The following is a 23,330-nucleotide window of genomic DNA, read 5'->3' on the forward strand; positions in this document are numbered from 1 at the left end:
TCCTCTAGTGACCCATTCAGTACCAAGTACTAATCCATTCCCTGTGCGAAAAGCCTAGCACTTATAAATTCACCTAGGCACTCTCCTTGCTGTACTCTAATCATTTAGTCAGTACCCAAGTAGTCATGCAGTGAGCCAGGCCTTAGCACATGGACTGCTTTAAATGCTTATGCAGTATGGATGCAGTCCTCTAATCACCTACACAGTTGTGTTTCACACCTTCAATTCCCTAGTTAGTATTCATACTCTTCTAGCAAACACCCTGTCACTCACCCAGTGTGTCTCCTTATAGTACTGTAATCATTTAGTCAGTTAGCATGTAGAGTTTTAGTGAGGTAGGCTTTAGGGCATGAACTGCTTCAAAGTAGTATGCACTATGCATGTAGTGTTTTAACCATCGTCACACTTGTGGTTCAGGGACATAGTTTCTTAGTCAGTATTTATATAAAATGTGTTTGTACAGTAATGGAGTAGGATAATTTTGAAAGTTATTAATATACATTTATTTGTGATTCTTTTTTACAGATACAGAATAGAAGTGTTTCTCATCTGTTTGCACTCTTCTCGTGCAAGATTGTTCGGATGAAGGGTCCGTAGGTGTTTCATCATACTTGCCGTGCCGTACGAGTATTTCTTGTTAGGATCCCCTCGTGACAGAACTCTTTTGCAAATCTTGCACGTGACCAAGGTGCCATTGGTCTTTGTTTGCCCCTTGGGAAAAGTAAACAATTTCCTCACCACTGAAGAAAAACGTTGTGGCGTGGTGCCTTCTGCAAAAACATTTCCTCAGATTCGGTAAATATTTTAAAGCGGCAACATTTACAGTTTTTGTAAGTTAAACTTTTTTTATATATCTGTGATTTGTTTCTTGTGGTATTTTGTTGAGAATAGCATGTTGTTTTTTTTTTAACAATCTTTCTGATTTTCCAAGAAAAAAATCACATCACAACTTTCACACCAATTGCAATGCGAAACAAATTCCGGCGATAAGACACGTTAGCACGAGGAATTTTACACCTGCTTTCTGCTGGTGTTAAGCAGGACAACTACCTGCACCATGAAAGGGAACACAGCCAAGAGCCACACCAGAACACCCACAGGTGCCATAGAATCAATGAGCATGATACAGGGATACCCATGAGGGCCAGAAGACTCATCTCAACAACTCCAGGACCGCCAATGCCCCCCAAACCCACATCTTAGCAAGTGTGTCCCTGTGGTCATTGTCTTAGCATGTTAGGCACGAGCCCTGCAACATCACAGTGTGCTGTCACCTCAGCGTTGGCAGTGAGCCTGGACGTGTAGCTACGCACGCATCCTCCTGCATGCACAACTGGCGTGTGCTGGTCTGGGGTTCACAGGTCTGTGCAGGGGTGTTCCTATCCGGCAAGGGGAACGGGGTGTCTCGGACATGTCCGTGTACAAGAAGTGCGGTAAGTGTGTCTCTGTGTTCTGGTGTGGCCTGCTACAAGAGCCGCAGCAGTCGATGTTGTAAAGTGGCATGCACCACCTCCAAACGGCACTGTGATGGTGTAGTTGGAATGTAGCAGGACATGCGCAAATAGGCATTACAATCATGTGCCGTACGAGTGCACGAGATACAACAGCGCACCGTACAAAAGTGTGGGGGCTCGTGGGAGGGAGGAGCAGCTGTTTGGCAACATAACACACAGTGAACTCGACCATGTGCCACATGCTGGGCATCTCATCCATGATGACCACGGTCGCAGACATCCCACAACACCAACGACTGGCCTTTGTACACATCCTGTACGAATGCAGCATGGTTTTCACTTCTATGCTCGTTCAGTGGTGTGATGTTGGCGGGTTGTGTGACTTGTGTTCCTTGTTGGTGTGTTTCATTTTGGCCATTGTTAGTCTATATGTGTGCCATTCTGCCCATCTCCCCCCTCCCCCCACTCCCTGCTTCTTCCTCTTCCTGGTGCTGTTGTGTCTATAAATTTGTTGCTCCACACATAAATACATGTAAAGAATAAATTAGAATAGATCCTTGATTCTTTTAGGTTTCAAAACTTCTCTATTGGTTTCTTTTTAATTTTCCATATGAACCGTTTTTTTAATATTCAACAACACATAGAAGTCAGAAGTGCAACGTATTCTATCAACACACTTTCTAGAACATTCTACAACACGTGCAGGTTAAAAGTTCATCAATTTTTTAAAACTTAATGATATTTTTTTGCAACATTTTCTTGAACATTTAACGACACGTGCAGGTTAAAAGTTCACGAATGTTTTAAGTTCGAACAGTGCCTTCCAAATGCAAGTAGCAGGTGTGGTTGAGCTGAGCAAATTTTAGCCTATGATATGTACTCCACGTTGAAACTGCTTTTTCTTAACCAATCACAAAGATGCTTTTCCACAAAACTAATGTGCACCCTACTTTTAAAAAAGAATGCTTTTCATGATATCTTTAGAGATAAGTTATAGATAGGAATTAGCATTTAAAAACCTTTGAAATTCACTGAAAAAACCATAGGTTTCATGCACGTTATAGTTAGGAATTGGCATTTAAAAAACCTTTGAAATTCACTGAAAAAAACATAGGTTTCAGGCACGTTATAGTTAGGAATTAGCATTTAAAAAACCTTAGAAATGCACTGAAAAAAACATAGGTTTCAGGGGCGTTATAGTTAGCTGGACATTTCCCTCGTACAAAACCCTAGAAATTCCCCTGTTATAGTTAGTTCAGCTAACTATAACTCGCGCCCCCGCAATGCACTGCTGATGATGTCACATATTACATCACTCATGACATGGTCAGTGACATCACTGATGACATCACTGATAACATCTCAAATGACATCACTGATGACATCAATGATGACGTCATCCATGTGACAAATTAGTGCACCTTCTCACACCCTAATATAACCTTTGATACACCGACTCAAAATTTCAAACGGCCATTTTGACAACCATAGATACTCCAATACCAATAACTACACACCCACTCATTGACTTTTAGGTCTACATACATGTCCACTCACTCACCAGTACAGTCACTCATACTTACAGTCACTCTGTGCATTTATACACCTATATAGACACTCACACACCGCCAATCATCCATTGAGGTACTGACACATCTAGTCAGTCATGCAAATAATTAATCACAGTCCAATTTACTCACCTATACAGTTAAACACACTCAAGTTCACTTACTCATAAAAATACTAACAAATTCTGTGTCTTCCTGCAGAAAAACAAACAGCACATGACACAGGTATCCTTGCACTATGGCGCATACAGCCACTCCCAAAATCACACACTCTCACATATAGATAGTTATATACTCTTACACACATATACACTGCGTTTCACATATGTAGTTACTGACACATGTACAACTGAGATATACATTCAATCACTAACACACCCTTACATACAGTCACCCAACCATACAGTCCATCACAGATGCACTCTTAAAACCATGCACCCACTGAATCACCCACTCACACATCTAGTCACAGAGTCACACACACCCTACCCACACAAACACTCAGGCACCCATACAGATACTCAGACAACCAATCAATAACCCATATAGACACTCATATAGCTATTCACAAAACCATGCAGCCACTTATACACCAACACACCGACACATACAGACATTCACACAGTTTAGTCACTAGTCTGCAGTAAGATACATTTAATGACTCACTTATAGAGTCAGTTACGCACCTAGAAAATCATCCATTCACACACTTGTACACCCACTTATTCTTCAACAGGCCTTTCCCTATATATATTAAACATATTAAAACTGTTCAGAAACACATACTCAATGGATGATGTCATCAGTGATGTCATCAGTGATGTCATTTGAGATGTCATCAGTGATGTCGTCAGTGATGTCACTGACCATGTCATGAGTGATGTAATATGTGACGGCATCAGCAGTGCATTGCGGGGGCGCGAGTTATAGTTAGCTGAACTAACTATAACAGGGGAATTTCTAGGGTTTTGTACGAGGGAAATGTCCAGCTAACTATACCGCCCCTGAAACCTATGGTTTTTTCAGTGAATATATATATATATATGTATATATATTCAGGCTACAAAATGCGGACCACTCACGGGATGCAGTCTGTTGAAATTATTTATTGCAAATGCATTTCGGCGTCTAGCCTTCTTCAGTGCATGTCAACTGGGCATTAACCATTGCGCAGGTTTAAATACATTTTAAAACGATCTCATTGGAGAGGCACATAATCATAGCCAGTGATGAGGGACAAACACAGTTCAAGGTCAAATACCTCTCTTCCTGGCTGACATGTTTGCGTGTGTTACATTCTTCACAGCCTGATGGAAAGCATTTCGTTTTTGTTATTCAGAGTTCTCATGAACGATTGCTTAGATGAAATGTGCAATGTCATTTTCACGCTGCATGGCTAATACGACCCCTCAAAATTAATCCGGCCATGGTGCCTCCAGGACATGCACTGAAGAAGGCTAGACGCCGAAATGCATTTGCAATAAATAATTTCAACAGACTGCATCCAGTGAGTGCTCCGCATTTTGTAGCCTGAATATTTCCGTGACCTCACCCTCACGTTTTAGCGGAAGAACAGCACCCGCCACGAGTTCAGCAGATCAAGGGTGAGACCTGGAGCTATAATATGTATATATATATATATATATATATATATATATATATATATATATATATATATATATATATGAATAATATACGTGTGTGTATATAACATACATGCACATTAAGAACATGAAAATATTAAAAATAAGTAGGATAAAATATATTAATGTATGCACAAAAAATAAATGATAAACAATTGAAAAGTCCCAAAAACACATTTACCCAAAAATTTTATGAATGTAAAAATTCATTTTAAAATAAAAACAACTAATGTGAAAAAATACAACAATTGGTGCTATACATTTTTTTAACCAACATTAATTAAAACAATTGGAATTTAAGAATATCAAGCATTCTATCCGCACTCTATGCAACAGTCGGGAAAGTGTTGGACTTTGAAGGGGTAAAATGTAGTAGTCCTACTCCAGTCAGTGCAACAGTAGGGAAAGCTTTGGATTTCAGAGGGGTGAAATTTACCATTTCCACTTCCAATCCATCTGTGCAAATTTAGGGAAAGCGTTGGTTTTCAGAGGGGTGAAACTTCCTAATCGCAGTCCAAACAGTGCAACAGTAGTTAAAGTGCTGGACTTTGTAGGAGTAAAATTTACTATAACCACTCAAATCTGTGAAACAGTAGGGAAAGCATTGAATTTTGGTGGAGTGAAATGTATTATTCCCATTCCAAACAGCGCAAAAGTAGGGAAAATGTAAAATTGCAAAGATGTTAATTTTACTATTCCTACAGCATTCTACACATGATTAGTGGACGTATTTCTCTTCAAACAAATTACATATATAACACAATGAATGTAAAATAATATAAAAATCATTAATTAACAAATATATATTGGGTGAGTATATATATGTTTGTGTGTGTGAACTAAAAAAAGTAATCAATTTAAATAATTACAAATCATTAAAACAATTAACTATCAAATAGTAAATAACTCTCTATAACCTGGCAAACCAAGCAGCGTTCACCTAAAATATAACTTACATTTTTTAAATCAATAACATAATTAAAAACTAATAATTCATTTTTAATTAATTACTTAATTAATTTCCCAGCATAGACCCCTACAAACCTAGCAGCTATCAAATAAAATATGATTAAAATAATTTAATATTCTAAAATTTAAATCTTTAAAATTCAAATAAATAATTAATTTGCAAATAATCAATAATTTGTTTTTAAATAAGTTCCCATCATTTACCCCTAGCATCCCACAGCTATAATCAATTAAATAATCAATTTATAAATAATTGGTAATTAATTACTTCTTTTACTGCCTACCCTATACCCCATAACATAACAGCACCCAAAATGAATCAATATCACAACATTTACATATTAAAGATAAATCATATAATTAACACTATAAAACTTAAATAAAAAATCCTAAATCACTTAAAATTATAAGCTATATTAAATAAAACTTTATATAAAAAGTAACACATAAAATGTATATATCAACTAAAACACATTCAAATAATTATAAAACTATATTTTTAAGTGTTTTATTGAGAATTATATTAAAATCATAAATATTACTAAAAATGATAATACTTGCCTAAGAAAATGATATTATAGTCTGCGATATTTGTGCATCATGATAATTGAGTATCACAATGTTTATTTTCCGATATTTCCGCCTCCCGCTTTTTATATTCTGATATTTTGTCCAAACACCCTCTGACACAGTAACAGCTTCAATCTCCTTTCTTATATACTACTGATTTCTTCCTGCTACCACCAGTTACATTGCAAGGTTGGGAACAAGGAAGCCCTGTACTAAGAGATGTTGGAAAACGCACAGACAACAAAATAGGATTGTACCCTGGCTCCTTTATTGTAAAGGACTGACTCACTTATGTACACAGCTCAAGGCTTATGGAGCATTAAATGTGCCTATAACCCCCCAGTTTAAAGTGGAGTTTCTCGATCTAAAGATCAAGTGAAGCCAGTCATCCATTGCAGTTTTTCTGTCTTCACATCTTACTGTAACTATTGACTCATCTTAAACTATTCTCGCGTAAACACTGTTTGATTTCCACATGAGAATCCTTGCACCCTACTGTCTGCTAATCATGCTGGGATACCTTGAAGACATTTGCTTTATAATGCTCTGGTTCAGGGACTATTGTGCTCACTACTTCTCTAACACAACCACATGACCACTTTTTGTGTAGTGAACCCCCAGATTTTTTATTTGACGCTTTTTCTGGGTACAGAACTCTGTGCACTTTACCTCTGCTAACTAGTAGTAAAATGCCTGTGCTCCCCCTTTAAACATGATGAAATTGATATAAACCTAATTGGCATAGTTAACTTACCTATAAGTCCCTAGCATATCATACAACGTATACCCAGGGCCTATAAGTTAAATGTCATTAGTGGACTGCAGCACCCAGTGGGCCTTCCACTACAGTGACAGTGCAAACATGACTGCAGGTCTGCGATGTGTAGCCTGGCTGTGCATGTTCAAACTGAAAATTCAGCCTGACCGACTAACCACTTTTTACTGGTCTTAATCTTCCTTTAAAATATTAATAGCTCACCCATAAGTAGGCCTTCCTGCCCTTAAGGCAGGGTGCATGCTATTTAAAGGTAGGGCATGCAGAAGGTTAGTGTTGAATATGTGCTTAAAGTGGAAAGGCCCAAAAATTGGTGCTCCCTTCAGCAGGGTTGGCTGTTCGGTAGGAAAGCAATAGGACAGAATATAAGATTTATGTTGTTGTGGTGCCATTTTATATATTGCAATTTACCATTTTTTCTTAAATTGGTTTTGGACTTTATTAATATTCGAGTACTGCATGAATACTTTAAGCATTGCCTCTAAGTTAAGCTTCTCTGCTCTGTACCATAACTACCATGGAGTTGATCTGAGGTTGATATGGTGACATGACTATAAAGGTTCGCCCTGACAAGGATTATGGTTATTATTTGAGATGAGTACTCACCCCCCTCAGCTAATACCCCAATTTCTTACAAAATCCAACTACCGATAAGAAGGCATTATTTGTGAATTGCCTACTGTACACACTTAACTCTATTAGTGAGGCTGAATCACTTACGCACCCTACTCATCACCTCCCGTTCTCAAAAACACGTCTCCGACTGTTACTAAACCATTACCAGTCTACCCACTAAATGTAAATGAACTCACTCATTATATAAATAGATAGAAAGTACTGGCACCCCTATGGTCCAAAGAACGCAATGTCGCCACGGGAAACATATAGAGGAATCACACCTAATGATAGTAGAAACTGAAAAGTGACTAGATCAGAGAGGCAATATTTGCAAGCATGTCATAAGTTAGAGATTCACGCCAAACTTCGTTGGAACACAGAAAGGGAGGAGTTTCATTTCTGAAGCGTAAATCACACCTGTTGTGAAATTAATGGAATCAACAATCTTCTTAGCTACAAGCAATACTTGGTATGCAGTTCTCCAATGCTTATTGACAGTGTTACAGATGCCAGCCTATGGACAGTAGCACGAATATAAGACTAACAAACCTGGACTAAAAGCACGGTGGAACTTGCTTAGGGTTTTTTGAAAAATAGTTTCTGCTGGACAGTTTACACAATTATGCCTTGACATTCCAACTCAAGAAGGTGTGCAGAATACTTGCTGTGTGTTGCATGCACTTAATGTTGTTGACAAATTATTGGTACACGGCACACATCAGAAGCTAGCCAATAAGACAAGCATTTGGAAGGAGATCATCTAAAATAACTTTTTTCTAAGTTTGCTAGAATACATACCATTTATTATATTAATTAGGAAAACATGTTTTTCCCAAGTATGTCTTTATTTTCCAAGACCCTACTTCTAACCTAGAGCTCTTCAAGGGAAAATACCTGTTTGTACGATCATAATCCAAAAGCTATTTAGGAAAAAATACAAGTTTCATTTTCCTGTCTGGTCCCTAATCATAAGAAGGCTGTGTGATATTTTAAATGCTTTCTGTATAGACAGCAAACTACCTCCTTTGTTAAGGCACGTGCTGATAACCAACTTTGTCCAACTTCATTTTATTCTATAACCATGTCCCAGCTAGAAGGCCTTCACAGGAGGTGAGAAATCTCAACATTATTTCTTTGTATGGCGAGAGCCGTGAACTGAGGGGACATTGTTGCCATTCCCATGCAACCACCCATGGTTTTTGATGCAAAGCCCTATCTACTAATAATGGCAGACAAAACTATGCACCACAAATTAATGCCTTCTTGAGGCAGGCGTTGAAAGGATAAATGTTTTTATTTCTCCTAACTCTTGCAACATTGCGTGTGTACTGTATTGTACAAAACACATCACATAATCATATATATAAAAAGTTTTAAAGTTAGTCTAAGAATGTGATTTTGGTCTGGAAGCATGCCCTCCCAGTATAAAACCTATACTAAACATAAAGCTCAAGGCTTTATACTGTGGCACAATAGAGTGTGCATGGTGCAAGTCAGGCTCAAAGAGTGCCAGCACATTGAGAGAAAGAAACAGTGCCCTTTGACTGTAGATATTGTGCTGTCTTGCTCTTCCCCTTTCATCCAACGCAGTTTAGCATAGCAAGCACAGTTGTGTGAAATATTTGTAAATGAGTCCCTACGTTTACATAAACCATCCACAAAATAACCATAATTGCGATATTGCACACCTATCAATAATATGTGTTATTACCAGTTTTTCTTCAGATATTTGGCACACATTAGGAATGATTTTCGAATATTTATGTATTCTGTTTCTGAAAAAGACTGTGAAATAAGAATTAGGTGGGATGGATATTGGTGTGGTACATTTATGAGAGGGTAATACCAGGACTGACATGTGTAGAGACAAGTGGACACTGTTTAGATTTCCCAATTAATGATACGCCAATGAAAATGAATACTCTGCTTCAAAAACAGACTTGGTAGTACAACAGTTCATACGAAGAAACACACTGTTTAATGCATGCCGATGTGTTTATTAATGCATATGCAGCATTTGAATGAATTGGAAAAAAAATCAACACATAGGTCTGTTAACAGTATACCCTTACTCATAAAGTCCATAATACAATAGGTATTTAGGTATTACTGTACCTTTACAGAGGCAACTATTTTTAAAGAGATTGTTGCCAAGTATAAGGAATTCATTACAAAATCCATTAGGTTCCACCAGTCATGAATGTAATCTTGAAATCCACCGTCCCACATCTGTTTTATTTCACCCCAAATAAATCCTGTAAATGCAAAAGCATCAACACTAAGGATGAATGCATTCAAATATAAGAATTAGTCTAAAGTAGAAACATACATTACATTTCATATCATTATTAGACCTTCACAAAACAAAGGCATGCAACAAACTAACTAACTCTGACATGAATGGATGAATGTATTAAAATATACAACAGAACTGTCTTTTGTTCTGCATTTCAACATGTGAAATGAAAAAGAAGTAATCTCCTTAATAGTCCATTAACTCTTGCAGTTCTGAAACAAAGGTTTAGCTATAAAAATTGTTCTTTGGTAAATATTGCATCTTACCATAACCCATCTCAAGAAACATTTCAGAATACTTTTAGAAAGTATGGCTTAGTGGAACATTTGATAAACTACACAAATTGTCACTTCCAGTTTCCCAATAAGATGTCAACTTCTGGAAAGTGTAATCATTCTATGTACCCCATTCTACCTCCACTAAAATCTGCACTACAGATCATCTAAAGGCACACAAATTCACACACATTTGTCTTTCCTACATCCACACATGCATTCTAGGCAGAATAAACGTAATCCAACAAAAATTGCCGCCAACCCAAATTTACTATAAAAATACACTTCCAACAAATCACACTTACTAGAACAGCATATCCCTTCTGAAACTCTAGCAGTAAACCTCCATGCACTACCTAACTGCACTATTGAACACATCACAAATCACTTTGAAACACTATGCATCAGATCTATGCACCACCGCTGGTCCCCTGGCGAAGCTGTGTTGAGTGCCCACCAGGTAAGACCTCTTTTAGATTTCAGGCTCATTTTTAATTGCTCTTCTTCGTTTTAACTTGCTCATATTGTGATTTTATTTACTGGCATCACGTTTTAGAAGTGGGATTGGAGGAGGGAGGGGGCTCGAACCGCCTAACCATTGGCAAAGTAGGTCAGCGATCTAGTGTTTGAAAGCGGGGCTATTTAGCCCGCTCGCTGATGCAGACGCGCAGCGCTGGTCCCCTGGCGAAGCTATGTTGAGTGCTCGCCAGGTAAGACCTCTTTTAGATTTCAGGCTCATTTTTAATTGCTCTTTTTCGTTTTAACTTGCTCATATTGCGATTTTATTTACTGGCACCACGTTTTAGAAGTGGGATTGGAGGAGGGAGGGGCTCGAACCGCCTAACCATTGGCAAAGTAGTTCAGCGGTCTAGTGTTTGAAAGCGGGGTGTAGTATCCTGGTCTGTTACGGTTCATGATGTGCCAGTGGAATGCTGCCTGAATGATGCAAGATGTATTGTTGGGAGTGGGAATGGACAGTTGGAGAAGGGCTGAGCGCCTGGCAGGCTGCTCCTGGTGGGGCTTATTTACAACTAACCTACATCATGTGACTATCTTCAATAAATCTACTTAAAACCACCTCCTGGATCATGGCTTGATTACTACACGGGGCTATTTAGCCCGCTCGCTGATGCGGACGCGCAGCGCTGGTCCCCTGGCGAAGCTGTGTTGAATGCTCACCAGGTGAGACCTCTTTTAGAGTTCAGGCTCATTTTTAATTGCTCTTCTTTGTTTTAACTTGCTCATATTGTGATTTTATTTACTGGCATCACATTTTAGAAGTGGGATTGGAGGAGGGAGGGGGCTCGAACCGCCTAACCATTGGCAAAGTGGGTCAGCGGTCTAGTGTTTGAAAGCGGGGCTATTTAGCCCGCTCGCTGAAGCAGACGCGCAGCACTGGTCCCCTGGCGAAGCTGTGTTGAGTGCTCGCCAGGTGAGACCTCTTTTAGATTTCAGGCTCCTTTTTAATTGCTCTTCATCGTTTTAACTTGCTCATATTGTGATTTTATTTACTGGCACCACGTTTTAGAAGTGGGATTGGAGGAGGGAGGGGGCTCGAACCGCCTAACCCTTGGCAAAGTAGGTCAGCGGTCTAGTGTTTGAAAGCAGGGCTATTTAACCCGCATGCTGACGCGGACGCGCGCAGCGGGCGCACCGCTGGTGCGCCAAAGGCAAGCCTGTCTACGCACGTCCGCGCGCTAGCCGGGCTCAGGGCCAGTCCCCCTGGCCATTTCGCCCCAAAACTCATAAAGTATACCAATGAGGAGCTACATGGACTAAACCCAGCCAAAGGTAGGTTATGTTGTCCATCTAATCTTCTAATTGACATTGACAAAGGCATGGAGAGTCTCTCCTGCCTTAGGTGCCGGCAACAACTACCTTGCATTCTTAACCTACCAGCACATGGTCCTAGCGCTGTGATAGGCAATAAGATGGATGTAATCAGTGTAGGCGCCTTAAAATGTATTTTACTTACTGCTAGATCTCTAATTAAGCATAGCACGGAATGTGCATTATTGTTAGAGGATTTAAAGGTAAAGTTGGCCTTCATTACGGAATCATGGACAGACAATGCTTCTGGACCAGACCTAGTGAAGGCAACCCCTCCTGGGTTTCATTGCTATACCCTGGATAGGCTACATAAAAAAGGGGTAGGGCTCGCTGTCATTCATCATGACTCTCTGGGGCCCAACTTTCTCCTGATCTCCAACACAACATGCGTTAGCTTTTAACGTTCACTCGGTAAATTACAGAACCTTTAAAGGCCTAATATTATATCGCCCACCGGGTCCTAAAAATTGATTTTTGGAGACATTAGGCACCTTACTTGAAGAGGGATTATGTTTAGAATCCTACACAGTAATGGGTGATTTAAATTTTTATTTAGAAAACCATTTGGACACTGACACCAATCGGTTGGAGCAAATTATGCGGGCCGGAGGCCTTCAACAATTGGTGAAGGCCCCTACGCATGAAAAAGGACATACTCTTGAAGGCATATACTCAAACAACCATGATCTTCAGTCCTTCCCATCTCCTGGTCGGATCACTGTGCCATTCAGTTTGAACTGAATGGCTATGGAAGTCATTTAGCTAATATTAAACCAGCCCAGGAGATTGTGACCAGAGCTTGGTGAAAATTGGATATCAATAAATTTGGTAACTCCCTTAGTAGCTCGATGCGACCCCCTCCCTCGGGAGTGGAAAATGCTGCGGCGGCCTACAATCAATGGCTAGCCATATCTTGTAATCAATTAGCTCCCAGGAAACAGTGGATTCTTAAACGAGCAATACCATTGGCTCCCTGGTATTCCGAAGAACTTAGAGCTAAAAAACTGGACTGTAAATTGTTAGAAAGGGCTTGGCGAAAAAATGATGGTGAAGCAGATAAGAAAGAATATAAACACTGCATCACTATTTATAAACAATTGCTACTGGAAGCTAAAAGAAAGTTTTTCTCTACTCAGATAGCTTTGGCCAAGTCCAATTCAAAGGAACTTTTTAGTATTATTAAAAAACTGTCTATTCCAATTGCCCCTAGGAGCCATAGCAATTTATCATTTTGTGATAAAATTGCCGACTTTGTTAAACATAAAGTTGAAATTATATTCTCCTCTTTCACTGAAGCTAATAAAATGGCACAGTTGAACTCTAATATGAATAAAGCTGGCAGTAGTGGTCCTTCATTGGAATTTGACCAATTTTCACCACTGGAGGTATCAGAGACAATCAAGGTCCTGACCTCGATCCGTTCAGGAGCCCCTAGTGATCCCTGCCCTGATTGGATCATTAAACAAGTGCCTGAAGTAATTGGAATGGCCTTGACTCCTTTTTTAAATGATGCTTTTTCATCTGGTATATTTCCTACAATCTGGAAGCAAGCTTCTGTTCTTCCACTTTTGAAGAAGCAGAATCTGGATCCAAAGGACCCCAATAACTACAGGCCAATCTTGCGGCTCCCCTTTCCTGCTAAAATGTTGGGAAAGGAGATGAACATCCAACTCAGTGCATTTCTCCATTGCAATAACTCATTGGACCCATCACAATATGGGTTCAGGGCAGATCACAGTACTGAGTTGGCTCTGTTGAAATCCACTGAGGAAATTAGAGAGGCCGTTGATGGAGGAGGCAGTGCAGTACTAATTTTATTAGACCTGTCCGCGGCCTTTGACACGGTCCATCATAAATTATTGATGGACCGGTTGTTTGAGATCGGTGTCAAAGGCCCAGCTTGGAAACTTTTACAATCTTTCCTAGCTGACAGGTCTGAAACTGTGGATCTGGATGGCTATTCATCTAGACCAATTATACTCCCTTGTGGGGTGCCACAGGGCGCTTCTCTTAGCCCAACTCTTTTTAATATATATGTGGCACCATTGGCAGGAGTTATTAGATCATTTGGCTTTCAGCTCACCTCATACGCTGACGACACACAAATAGTGTTGTCATTGACTAGGGGAGATGAGAAAGAAACTGGGGACCGTTTTCATGAATGCATGAGTGCTATATCTCGCTGGATGTCCTCCAATTGCTTAAAGCTCAATTCCAACAAGACTGAGGTCTTAAAGTTAGGGAATAATCCACTGGTATGGATACTGGACTGGTGGCCGGAAGACCTGGGATCATGCCCTGTACCTACTAGGAAGGCCAAAAACCTCGGGGTATTAGTGGACAACAAACTCACTATGGGTGATCAAGTAAGCTTGGTGACCTCAGCTTGCTTCATGATTCTTAGAATCATTAGGAAAATTAAGATCTTTCTGACCGAGCGCAATCTCAAGACAGTAGTCATGGCCCTCATAACGTCGTGTTTGGACTATTGTAATAGCCTATATTTGAACATACAAAAACAACATATGTATAGGCACCAATTAGTCCAAAACGCAGCGGCCAGACTGCTGTCCGGAACACCTAAATGTGCTTCTGTGAAAGGAGAGCTTAAGAAATTACATTGGCTTGCGATAAAACAAAGAGTTCGCTTCAAGGCACTCTGTATTGTTTTTAAGGCCATTAATGGAATCGGTCCTGAATCTCTTAAGCAAAAGTTCCATTGATACGTACCTGGTAGAACGTTACACTCTACCAGTGCAAAACAAGTGCAAGTCCCCAAGGCAAAAAAAGTTAATTGGGGAGGCAGGAGCTTCACTCTTTGTGCCTCTCGAGCATGGAATGAGCTTCCCTTTTCCCTTAAGACTGCCCCGGATCTTCTGTCTTTTCGTAGGGGCCTGAAGACATGGCTCTTCTTGCAGTAGCACTCTTTCAGCTTCCCAGGTAACCAGTACTTAGCGCCAGGACACCCAAGGGTAATCTTGCGCTCTATAAGTGCAAATAACATAACATAACATCCATGTTGTCCCCTCCTCAAACACCTGCTCCTACCAAAACAATCCTACTGCACCGAAGACAGATCAGGATCACCATGCTGATCGACCTCAGAAGAACCAACATGGCTCCATATTTGGGCCCAATGAAAGAAAAATGATTTAAAGTAGTAGAACCAGTCACTGTTTCTAGGCATGCAAACATATCTCCAGCTTGGAAATATGCTACATTTTCAGTTATAGCTTGTAAAGAAAAATTAACTACATCTTATTCATCATCTGAAATTTTGATAGCAAGATGCACAATCTATTTTAACAGCTCCAGCATCATCACAACTATTTATCGCCTACAAGGTACAGCTCCAAATTCCTAGATGAAAAATGTACCTACCACCATGAAATCTGCTTATAACTGACTTTAGCGTACAGATAGACAGTCATGAAAACAGATATGCTTTAGACTTAATCAAAAGAATATAAGAAGTGTGAATCAGCAAAGTTGCTAACAGCCCCAGGCACAGTGGAACTCACACTTGTTTTCACACAGGATTAAACAGAGCAAGCTGATGATACAACATCAGATATGGTTGGATCATATTCTTCACTACTTACATATTGTGAATGAGTGTTAGAAACCAAATTCACATTATCAGAGTGGACCCAATGCCTACATTCAACAGACATTTCAAAGAGTTCAATGAAGTAGAGTTTGATGAACTATAGAAAGTAACTGGGCCATAGTGGGTCCCAGCATTGGCCCAGCTTCTGTAATGGATACGAAACACCATAAAATTACTTCTGCTATTAAAACGCTGACTTCAAAGAAGATAAGGAAACATACTCAAGGCCTCAAAGAGATTAACATATTGTCCAGCCATAATCAGGTGATGTTAAAAAGACAATACCAAAACTTTACATTGTAATGGCAAAATCAGAGTATGATTTGGACAAAACAGCCTTCAACATCTGAAGAAATTATGAAAAGGGCATTTGGAGGACTAAAATATCATACTACCCAATGACTGTAATACATTTACAAACCAAATAAAGGAAATTTGTAGTAAGTGCAAACCCTGAAGCCATGAAGTATAAGGTACATTCCACTGCACAGCAGTGAAGGCTAATTGCTAATATTTTAATGACAAATACCAAAGATTCATGATGAAATTGTAAATAATCCTCCGTTCTCTCCATACTTTGTGTTTGCACAAATTCATTATCAACGAATTTATTCACCCCAAGGAATTCAGAGAAAATATCCCAGTTAGCCTCTTGGATAAAAACATTTAATCTGTATTTAATCTTCTTATACCTGACCAAAAACATGACCATCGTTTTATCTCTCCCTTCCTACAGGCATAGTCCATAATCAAACAAAACATACAACTATCACCCCACTTCTAAAGAAATCCACAACAATCTCACATATGATCTTCAGTTTTATATAACCTAGCAGAATTCTGTGGACAATTGTTACAGATCATTTGCAAGAACATTAGCCTCTTCATGGTCTCAATCAGGTTTCAGATCAGCTGGCAGAATAGAGTAATCTCCGACGGATATCAGAGAATATTACCACACCACTCCTGATAATATTGTGCCAGATAGATTAAAAGAATGCCTTGGGATTTTCTTAGCTGCCCTAATCTCAGTCAGTTTATTCCTTAACACATCACTGGGTTTGACTAAGATCTTCAGAATCCTTCTATTGTAGACCCCAGTGCAATGTTCCCCAAGGCTTTGAGCATTCACTGCTACTTTTTAACTGTTACAAGAGTCACCTCTTATAACTACTAGTCGAGAATGAGATCCATTTCCACATGGATGTGGGTGACACTTTATATATATATATATATATATATATATATATATATATATATATATATATATATATATATATATATATATATATATATATATATATATATATATATATAAATATATATATATGTAGCCAACTTCCTGAATCATATCAGTTAGAAATGGGGGTCTCTAGTTGGAAGTGGTTTGCACCCTGTCCAAGCAGAGACCCTTATTCTATTATTCAAGTGTTAGGGCAAGGGAGTCAACGCAAGATAAACCCTGCTCACCCCCTTGGTAGCTTGGCACGAGCAGTCAGCCTTATCTTAGAAGTAACCCTGGGCATAGAACTATGCTATGCTCACGGAGCATGCATAGTTTGCGCTACTACGCACTGCGCGAATTGCATGTAGCACAGTGCAAAAACGCGTAGCGGGCATTTTATGCTTGCTCGCGGTCCTCAACGCCAAGTTGGCAATCGCGAGCGAGCAAGATCAACATTCCGGCGAGAGTTTTTCCTCATTCGCGATCAGCAACATCAAGTTGCTGATCGCGAGCGTGGAAAATAAACCTCCCGGTGAGATTCTCAACGCGGGGAGGTCAGGTTTCTCATTGCAAGTGGTCGCGTATACTCGCGACCGCTCACGATGAGAAACTACCAGTCAGCGTTGAGAAAGCTGCCGCTCGAGTACATAACTACTCGAGCAGCAGAAAACGACCGCTTGCACTGTGCAAGATGCCGTTTGCAATGATTGCACAGTGTGGACAAGCATCCGGCACTGTGCAATCAGTGCGAACAGCGTTTCCCTACCGCATTACGCAGTTTGCGTAGCAACGCGTTGCTTGCGTAGTGCGAAGTGCACTTCGTGTAGCTACGCGTAGCGCTCCTACGCAAACTACGCCCAGGGTTACTTAGAAGCAATGTGTTAAGTATTTGCACATAATATACAGCAACACCGTGAAAACACTACAAATGGACACCACACCAGTTTAGAAAAATAACCAATCTTTAATTAAGTAAAACAAGACTAAAACAACAAAAATCCAACATACATAAGTAGATATTATTTTTTAAATGTTTAAAACAGTTTAGTCTATAGGAAACTATGGATGCGTCACTTTTATCAAAAAGTACCTGGGATGCGTCAGAATCAAAGATGAGAACAGGCACAGGGAAGGTGAGGCACCAGAAAAGCAAAGCAATGCGTCGGTCCCTACTCCCAGGGGAGGTGATATATCGGTTCCTTAATGCAGCGCAAGGGAGGCGATGCGTCATTTCCTGATGGTGAGGGGAAGTGATGCATTGGTTCCTTACTGTGAGGGGAGGTGGTGCGTCGGTTTCCGGATACGAGTCCTCAGTTCCTTACTACTGGGCAAGTACGATAAAGAACTTGGCACACAGGTGCGGTGAGTCAAAAATCTGGATGTGCTGGGATGATGCGGGGCGGTGAAATAGGTGCTGTGTCGATTCTCCAGCATTATTGGATACTAATGTGAGGAATACCTTGAATCCCTAAGTCTTTGCTTGACTCCATCAAAGAATATGGGTTAAGGGTTCCCGTTCATTTGTCAGGGCTTCTAATGACAGCATGTATGCCACATTTAAAATGATGTACAAAAGAGTTAGAATGGTCTTGCAAAACGGCAATCAGTACTGTGCAATTTAGTTAAATACATTTACAAAAATATTTTTATGAGTTAAATCTCTTGCTTACAAGAGGTGACACACGTTAACATTGTGTGAGTTGGCAGGTCTACAAAAACGCCTCTAGTTTATATCTGAATTAGTTTGTGCCGTTATTATTGGGGTCTAAGTGCAGTTTGAGCTGACCTCAGAATCAAATGTCAGGTAGAAAGACAATTTACAGTATAGCTCACTGTTGAAACTGAAGGCCTTAGAAAATGTTCTGAGGTGTGAGCATATTGGAATAAACATGGGTAGACTGCCAGCATTATCCTACCATGTTACACCGAAATCAGTCTAGTACCCCCACAAAACCAATCCTATGCACAACTAATGGTGGGATTATGTCTTAATTAAAGCAGGGTCTGGGTTTGGTGGGGAATATAGGGTAGTGGCAGATATCGGCAGGGTAGTGTATATTTGAATGATGGAAAACTGTTGGTGGCTACCAGTCCTGGGTTGCATGGACATGGGTTTTCCCTGGAACGTCTGTAGGGTGGGGAGTCTCAGTCATTCTTAGCATCAACTTCCCCACAGTGACAAAGCTCCACCATCAAAAAGGGATTCTTTGCTGGTACCACACATGTGTGAATCCCTGAAAAATGACATTTATTTTGAGTGATTGCCTGTCCTGGGTAAGATAATCCTAGGGTTTATTAAGCTCCCACAGAGTGCAAGATGACACTACCCCTGTTCCGCTCCCCTGGACTCGCTGAGTCCACAGAGCCCTCTTAATCTGACTACTATTCAGAGCCTGAAGGTCAGGGGAAATGTAAGAAGGGACACAAATCCCAACTACCCTACTCCCTCACAACCTGGCATGTTGGAATTGAAAAGAAATGATTGCCATCACATTTCAAAAGGGCAGGTTTTTAGTGGGCCACTAATATAGAAGGAGACTGGCAGTTCATCTTCTCTGACCGCACCTCGTAACTGGTGACTTGGGGTAAGTAGCAGGACCTTCTCAGTGGGAGGTGGCTGCTAAATAAAGGTCTAAGTTTAAAAAGAATAATTTCCATTTGGAATATTTCCACTAACCAATAAAGAAATCAACATCTAGCAGTCAGCGTTGAAGCATTGGTGCTAGAATAATTAATGTCATTTACCGAGTGACTGCATTTAATTTTATTTTATATTACATATCAAATGCTAGACTACACCCAGACTTTCTCTTGCTTAGTTACATTTCAATTGCAGCTCAGATTAGGTTTTCTCCTCAGATATACAGTGGTAAAATTTCAGTGCAGCCAATTGAACAATATGTTGTTTGGGACAGATCAGTCACAACGTAGGATGCTAGTATACATTTGCCATTCTCACAGTTGAAACTGCACCATATAGGGCCTTATTAGGATGTTGGGTTAGACCGCCACGAACCGTTGGTGGCGGTCTGACTGACATCCAAGGCATCGGTCCGACCTCTGGATTACGATGCCGGCGGGCAAAGCGATATCATCTGAGGGACTGACGTCACCTCCGACAGGATCAATGATCCCATCAGGGCTTTGGTTGCAGGCCGAATCCCTACAATGGAGGCTGTGCATGTGGAGGCACCTCCATAGGGATTAGGATGTCCCTTTCTGACAGCCTTTCCATGTCGGCCTTTCCAACATAGAAAGGCTGCCGTAAACTGACTTTGGGAGCCCCTAGCAGGGCCTCATCCCCCCTAGGCCTCTGCTGTGTGGCCTGGGGGGCACATGTGGTGCCCCCCCAAACATCTCTTCACCAAGTGCCAGGCACCACATGGTGCCTGGCATACAGTGCATAGATGCTTAGAAACATCACCTTTACTATTGCAGTGCCCCAGCACAAGGCACAATGTTAAAGGCAATGTTTTAGATGACCATGCTGGCGGTCACATCATAATATCGGGAGTGGAACAGCCGACTACTTGTCGGGCGGTTCCACTCCCGATGCGATGTTGGTTGGATGCTCGTCTGACTAGCATTATAATAAGGCACTTAGTTATGTTTCTGAGCATTTTGAATCTGCATGCTATCTTAAAATGTATATCTTATGTTGACAATTTTAATTTGTCCTCTTTAAAACTAAGTATGAGCCTAGTCAGACTATAATTTTATTTCTCAGACAATGAATCTAAAAATTATAGCTTTATTTAATGTGTATGTTATGCTATCATTTTTTACTTATGTCTCTTTACTTTACCCTCATGGTTTATTAAAGGAAGCCTTGTGCTTAGTCACATATCAGAGTATGGAACTTTGGTAAGTTAAGGAGATCATGGGTCACTAATTAAGTTTACCTACTGAAGTCTCATTATTGAGGAAATTCTAGCTCAGGACTCATAACATTTCATATTCATCCTCGACTGAATATTGGGGACACAAATTACAGATGGGGATTTGGAACGCATTCCACTATATTGGTCAAGCTATACAGCCTTAGCTTTAACCTACATCTTTTTCTTTCTAAAGTGGGCAAACTAGCAAAAGACTACATTCACTATTTAAGACAAAGAGAGGCAAGGAGGATCTAAGTTAAAATTGAACAGGCATTTTGTGGTTAAGCTGCAATCCAGTAATGGCATAGCCACATCCATAAATCTAGCTATTACTGCAAATGTGGATTTTACCAGAGTAATATGAGAAAAGAGTTTCTACATGTTTTGCCACTTTCAAAGCTGCATGTTTAGCACCATTTCCTTTATGATGAAAACAGCCATATATTTCTTCTTAGCCATTGCAATATTACCATAACTTTCAATGTGTAATGTTGCCATTCCATAACAATTTGTCTCTTTGTTCACCAGATCATCCAACTATAATTCAAAATGTTATTTCACTCCTAATAGGCCATACATGAAAATTAATTTCAATGATAGCATTGACATTGCTTTCTATTCAATATTTGAAGATACCGCCCATACTTTACACTTCACATTGTCATCAGTGGAATTAGTTGCAGAATTGAGGAGTGGTGACTCTATTATCTTTCTCAACCCTCAATAGTATCCACATTTACAAATAAAATACCTGTAGGAAATTGGTTTATTAATAGAGGTAGATGGAAGTCCACCACAGGTAGTAAAGTCACTAACCTGTTAGGTCCAGACAATGTTTTAACAATTTAAAACCAAGGTCAACCCTTTGTAATTATGGCAAAGATCAGACATGCTTACCATAACAAAATTGTGTAAAGCATTTAGAAGTATCAAAACAGTTAAATGGTCAAAAACACAAAACAATAAGAATACTACTCCAATTTATAAAAATAGAGTCAAATTAGGGTAACAGAAGATACACAATTTAAAATAGAAGACAAAAAGTGCCAAGTAAAGTAAACCGGAAATCATTAATCACTGTTTGGGGTTGACCAGGACTAAGTGCAAGTATAGGCTGGCAGCAATGGATCGCAGGTTGGCTACATCAAGCAGGATTATGTCAAAAATGTTACCTGTCTTAGACTCCGAATAGAAGTCAGAATTTTCCAGTGGGGCAAAGCAGCAGGCTGTATTTAGTAAAGTTCCTTTAAACTTTTAAAGTCATATAGGCATTGACCTAATAATTAAGTATGTGAGTCAGGGATTAGCCCTTTTAAACAGATTTTAGGGTGGGAGCACATAAACTGGATGGCAGCATCCCAGTGTGCAGAGTATAAAACCCAGCAATAAAATTCCCCCCAAAAATGGGTGACCACCAAACAGGGGCATTTTCTCACAATACCAATGATGTGGATAAAGCATTCGCTGAACCAGTATAACGCTGATTATATTTTTGACTGGCTCTGTGACATTCCAAACACAATTTTACTAAGGGGCATATTATCAAGACAGGCGATAAAATTATCGCCGCTTTAGCGGCAGAAAACTGCCGCTAAAACGGCAATGATGGGCTTGATAATATGCTCAATGGAATTCCAATTGAAGCTCAGGTTAGATTTCCTTCACATCTAACTTGGGCTTCAATTGGAATTCCATAGAGCATATTATCAAGCCCATTATTGCCGTTTTAGCGGCAGTTTTCCGCCGATAAACAGTGATAATTTTATCGCCTGTCTTGATAATATGCCCCTAAGTACTTTATAGGTAACCCAGAAGAAATTAGGGTTGAGAACAGTCTTGGGTATGAGGTCATGCTAAAATATTGAATAACAGTATTTTTCAAATGTGATCACAATAGTGCACCAGAGGAGAGAAAGTCAGCCCACATTCTCCTTAGGCGTTGTTTTTGGCACCAAACAATGCTGCTGTTTGCACTGTTATTTTTTCTTTAACTTAAAGGCATGCCCTATATAAATTGCAAATGACACTCTGTGCAACCTATATTTAGCAGACAGGAAATTATCGAGCTGCTGTATTGACAGTATTGTAGTACTAGTTTATATAACTGAGTGCTGTTGTTAATCTACAGATATATGAAATACAGCTAAACAATGTGAACATTATTGTTATTGAGTTCCATTGAAAGGGAATTCAATGGCAGGTATATAATGTAACATTTTCACTGGCATAAATAGGACAAATCCAAAATGTACACTGTTTCAAATTTGTATTTGGCAAACTTTGCTTGTTTCTATAAGAATATTTAGAAAAAGGATGTGGCTTTTGTTAAAAATATGAGACACAACTATAAGGGATGTTTTGCTTACATTATTGAGAAAAACCTATAGCACAAAAGATGATTTTAATTTGCTATTTCTCATTGCAATTCATAATTTCCTCTTTTATCCTCTGCCATTGTTTTAGAAAACTTTCTAAACTTTATGACATTTCTTAAAATATGCAAGACATTTACTATATTTTTACTTCAATAACACTGCAGTTAAAGATAAAAAAAACCCAGATCCTCTGTTTATGAGTGAAAATATTTAGGAGTACACTTTTAGTCACATGTGAAAC

The 23,330-nt window shown here is 39.6% G+C and overlaps 1 protein-coding gene across 2 annotated transcripts in view; it reads right to left on the minus strand.

Moving 5' to 3' along the window:
- The window catches only part of TRPC4 (transient receptor potential cation channel subfamily C member 4), a 1,369,656-nt gene that overhangs the window by 146,081 nt on the left and 1,200,245 nt on the right, over nucleotides 1–23,330 (minus strand). For both annotated transcript variants that reach the window (XM_085621757.1, XM_085621758.1), the window contains exon 6: nucleotides 9,713–9,852. In XM_085621757.1, the coding sequence (XP_085477883.1) occupies nucleotides 9,713–9,852 (140 nt within the window). The remainder of the gene's footprint in view (nucleotides 1–9,712; nucleotides 9,853–23,330) is intronic.

Source organism: Triturus cristatus, chromosome 8 (assembly GCF_964204655.1).
Source record: "Triturus cristatus chromosome 8, aTriCri1.1, whole genome shotgun sequence".
NCBI classification, from domain to species: Eukaryota; Metazoa; Chordata; class Amphibia; order Caudata; family Salamandridae; genus Triturus; species Triturus cristatus.